The sequence below is a fragment of the Gigantopelta aegis genome, chromosome 12 (genome assembly GCF_016097555.1).
Source record: "Gigantopelta aegis isolate Gae_Host chromosome 12, Gae_host_genome, whole genome shotgun sequence".
Classification (NCBI taxonomy): domain Eukaryota; kingdom Metazoa; phylum Mollusca; class Gastropoda; order Neomphalida; family Peltospiridae; genus Gigantopelta; species Gigantopelta aegis.
In genome coordinates, this window is record NC_054710.1 from 30446155 (window position 1) to 30449802 (window position 3648).

The 3648-nt window shown below is 38.2% G+C and overlaps 1 protein-coding gene across 1 annotated transcript; it reads left to right on the forward strand.

The window, feature by feature from the left end:
* Nucleotides 1–276: 276 nt before the first annotated feature.
* Nucleotides 277–1773, forward strand: LOC121385972 (kelch-like protein 24). Its single transcript, XM_041516766.1, has one exon. It carries the CDS (start codon nucleotides 277–279, stop codon nucleotides 1771–1773), a length of 1497 nt encoding a protein of 498 aa, XP_041372700.1.
* The last annotated feature ends 1875 nt before the right edge of the window (nucleotides 1774–3648 follow it).

Genomic DNA, 3648 nt, shown 5'->3' on the forward strand with positions numbered 1-3648 from the left:
CACTGTAATATGCTATATATTTCGTATAGCACCCATAGATGTATTATTTTAGTGCGATATACAGCCGTCAAAATTAATTCAAATGGTATCATTAAAATTAGGTACATTACTATAATATTTGTCCTTTTTCAGGTCAGAAGTTCTCAAATAATGAATCGTACTAAAAACAACATTCTCCAAAACATCCATGAAGAGATAGTCAAAGGTACGTTCAATGACCTTGACATTGTTTGTGAGAATGGGACAACAAGCGCAAACCGTTTGGTCCTGGTCGCGATGTCATCTTACTTCCGGGCGATGCTGACATCAGATATGAGAGAGAGTCGGACTGGCGTCTTAAATCTGCCCACTGTCTCGGTGTCAGTGTTCCAGGATGTTATCAAAATGTCTTTGTGTTCAGTGGATCTTGTAAACGAAGACAACTGCGTCAACATGTTAGACGCAGGCGAAATGATGCAGCTTGATGACGTCAAAGATCTGTGTCATCGTTATCTTAAGAAAAGTCTAGTGATCAACGCCGACAACTGTCTACACTGGTGGAGACTTATGAATCGCTACAATGTTCCTGATTTGTCCAACAGAGCAGTCTCGTATCTGACAAAAAACTTGACCGACTTTATTGAAACAAAAAACATTGTTCATTTGTCAAAGACAGAACTCTTAGAAATCTTGTCCAATGATGATTTGAAATGCAAGGAAGATGTAATTATGAAAGGTGTCATGAAGTGGCTTGAAGCAAATAACCCGAATGCAGATGACGTAAAACGTATCTTTGAAATGACGAGAATGGATCTTGTTGATCCACAGTTCCTCATTCAAAACGTCGTTTTTTCTAAATTCATTTCTGATAATAACTGTGTGCAGCAAATAATAAAAAATGCGCGGCGTTCAGAAGATCTGACAACAGGTTGTAACAGCAGATATATATTTCATAACAGACGTGTAGATGTTTTCGTTTTACACTGGCACACTTCACTTCTATCTTGTTTTACATCAGAAGGAACATGGGAAGACGTTCCACCTGCTCCAGTAAATCCTGGTGCTTGGTATTCAGCAGCAAGACTAGGTAACAAGATCTACATCACTGGTGGTGGCTGTAGAAGAAAATGTACACTCGTCTACGACGTCTGTAGAAGAGAGTGGGAAACAGGTCCACATCTCGAAGAACAACACTTTGTTCACTGCATGACCACAGCTAATTCTAAAGTGTATGCAATTGGTGGTATGTACAGTAACACGATTGAAGAGATGAGCGAGAGTGACACACGCTGGCAGGTTGTTGGTGATTTGAATCAAAAGAGAGAGTTTGCATTCGCTGCTACAGTTGGACGCAACATTCTGGTGATGGGTGGACTGAGTGGAGAAAGTGGATCAGATGTTATCCAGTGTTTTAATACAGCAACTCGCTGTGTGTCTAACCTCAGCTCACGTTTACCATACAGCTCAAGGTGTCTGAGAGGTTCAGTTCACCTGTCTGATATATATCTGCTGGACAATTATGGAAATGTGATGAACGTCCAGGTCACTGACAGTGATGGTGAAATCAAGATTCAAGTCAAGTCAACAGCAAAATGGAAGTCATTTGCCTATTGGTTTGGTGTATTATGGCAGAATGGAAGCTTGTTGTCCTTCAGTGGCTGGGACAGTAACTGTGAAATTACAAGATACAACCTGGCTGAACGGAAAGAACAACATATTACTTTCCCAGAATCACCGAGAAGTGATACTGTGTTTGGCGTTCTGCCAGTGTATTATGAAGCAGCGCGTCAATAAATTTGCTTACAAAATCTGTAGCGAAACTGAAATTAGAGTTAACCAAACAAAATATACCAAACTAAGATTCCTTAAAGAAATGTATTCAGTTGTTTCTCGAATGATCTTTTTTGATGGATTAATGAAATGTATTCACTGAAATAAATGTTAATTCGTATTTTTGCGATTTTGATAACAAAGGCTAAAGATGGGGTCGGGCACCACTTCACCTATTTTTGTATGTGACTGGATTATGGCTACGAAGCTATAAACCGGGGGACAAGGTTTTATTTTGTTTGGCTAGTTCTAGGTGTTTAAAATTGTTGTTATAATAATGTTTACTAGTGCAAAAGACAAACATAACACTTTTAATAAACTCGAGCTGCCGCGCGTCTTCACAATAAAGGTTTATCTTTAAAAACGTTTTGTCATTTTCAAGACTATATTAACACAAAGGTGTCTTGTCAATTATTTACCTTGATTGGATTGGGTCCATCTCAAATAGGAAACGAAGAAAATCAATGGCACTGTATGGAGAACGTTCCTTTAAGAGTAACTGTGCAGCACAGTGCACTTCGTGCATTCACATACGTGTAAATTCAGTGTTTGACGTGTGTGTATAATCAAATAATTATGTACATCATTTAATGTATTTTTATTGAGTGTGTAAGATATTGACTGACTGATTATTTCTATGAAAGATTTTCATGTGACTGTATTTTCCCCTTTTTGTTTTAAAATTAACAGTTTCAATGAAACTGATGGTTTGCATGGACGTGGATCAAGTGTTGTGATAGGTCGTGACGGTTAAATATTAAAAATAGTCCACTGTGAAATAATTCCTAGACAATTGTACTCGCCCGCCCTCCGTTTTTATATTGACAAAAAACAGCAAAAAAATCCCAAAAACCCCAGCAAAAAACAACAACAAACAAATAAACAAACAGCAACAACATTGACAACTGCAACAACAACAAAAAGCCAATAATGTTAATAGAGACATTTATTAATGTGCAGAATTTCCAATGCCTTGAAAACGAATTTTAAAAAGATAATTTCACCATCTCCTCTAGTTTGGAAAACAAAAGGAGAATAAACATCTAGCATTTATTGTATTATGTTCTCAGTGATCAATTATATATTGTTTCCATTGTAGCTTAGTGTAAGAGAACATCTGGTTGCATTGTGTAGACAGCCAGGATACGTTGGTAGATCTAGACACAAGAGTTATGTCAGTCTCTTCATTGTGTAGACAGCCAGGGTACGTTGGTAGATCTAGATACATGAGTTATGTCAGTCTCTGTATTGTGTAGACAGCCAGGATACGTTGGTAGATCTAGACACGAGTGTTATGTCAGTATCTACATTGTGTAAACAGCCAGGATACGTTGGTAGATCTAGACACATGCATTATGTCAGACTCTACATTGTGTAGACAGCCAGGATACGTCGGTAGATCCAGACACAAGAGTTATGTCAGTCTCTACATTGTGTAGACAGCCAGGATACGTTGGTAGATCCAGACACTCGAGTTATGTCAGTCTCTACATTGTGTAGACAGCCAGGATACGTTGATAGATCCAGACACACGAGTTAGGTCAGTCTCTACATTGTATAGACTCCGTTATACGTTGGTAGATCCAGACACATGAGTTATGTCAGTATCTACATTGTGTAGACAGCCAGGATACGTTGGTACATCCAGACACAAGAGTTATGTCAGAGTTATTTATTAGTGTTAATTGTCTGTGTGCGTCCGTGCTTGCGTGAGTTTTGTTTAAAGTACTTGTCTTAGAGAAGAAAGGGAAGATTTATTTAAATTCTTTCTCTTTTTTTTTTGACTACAAACCATGTGGTGACGTATGCGTACAAGGCGGGGCAAAAATGATAGAGATA

Bases quoted from the DNA above. Each gene is read 5' to 3' on its own strand.
- LOC121385972 (XM_041516766.1), top strand. From the start codon at position 277: ATGTCATCTTACTTCCGGGCGATGCTGACATCAGATATGAGAGAGAGT.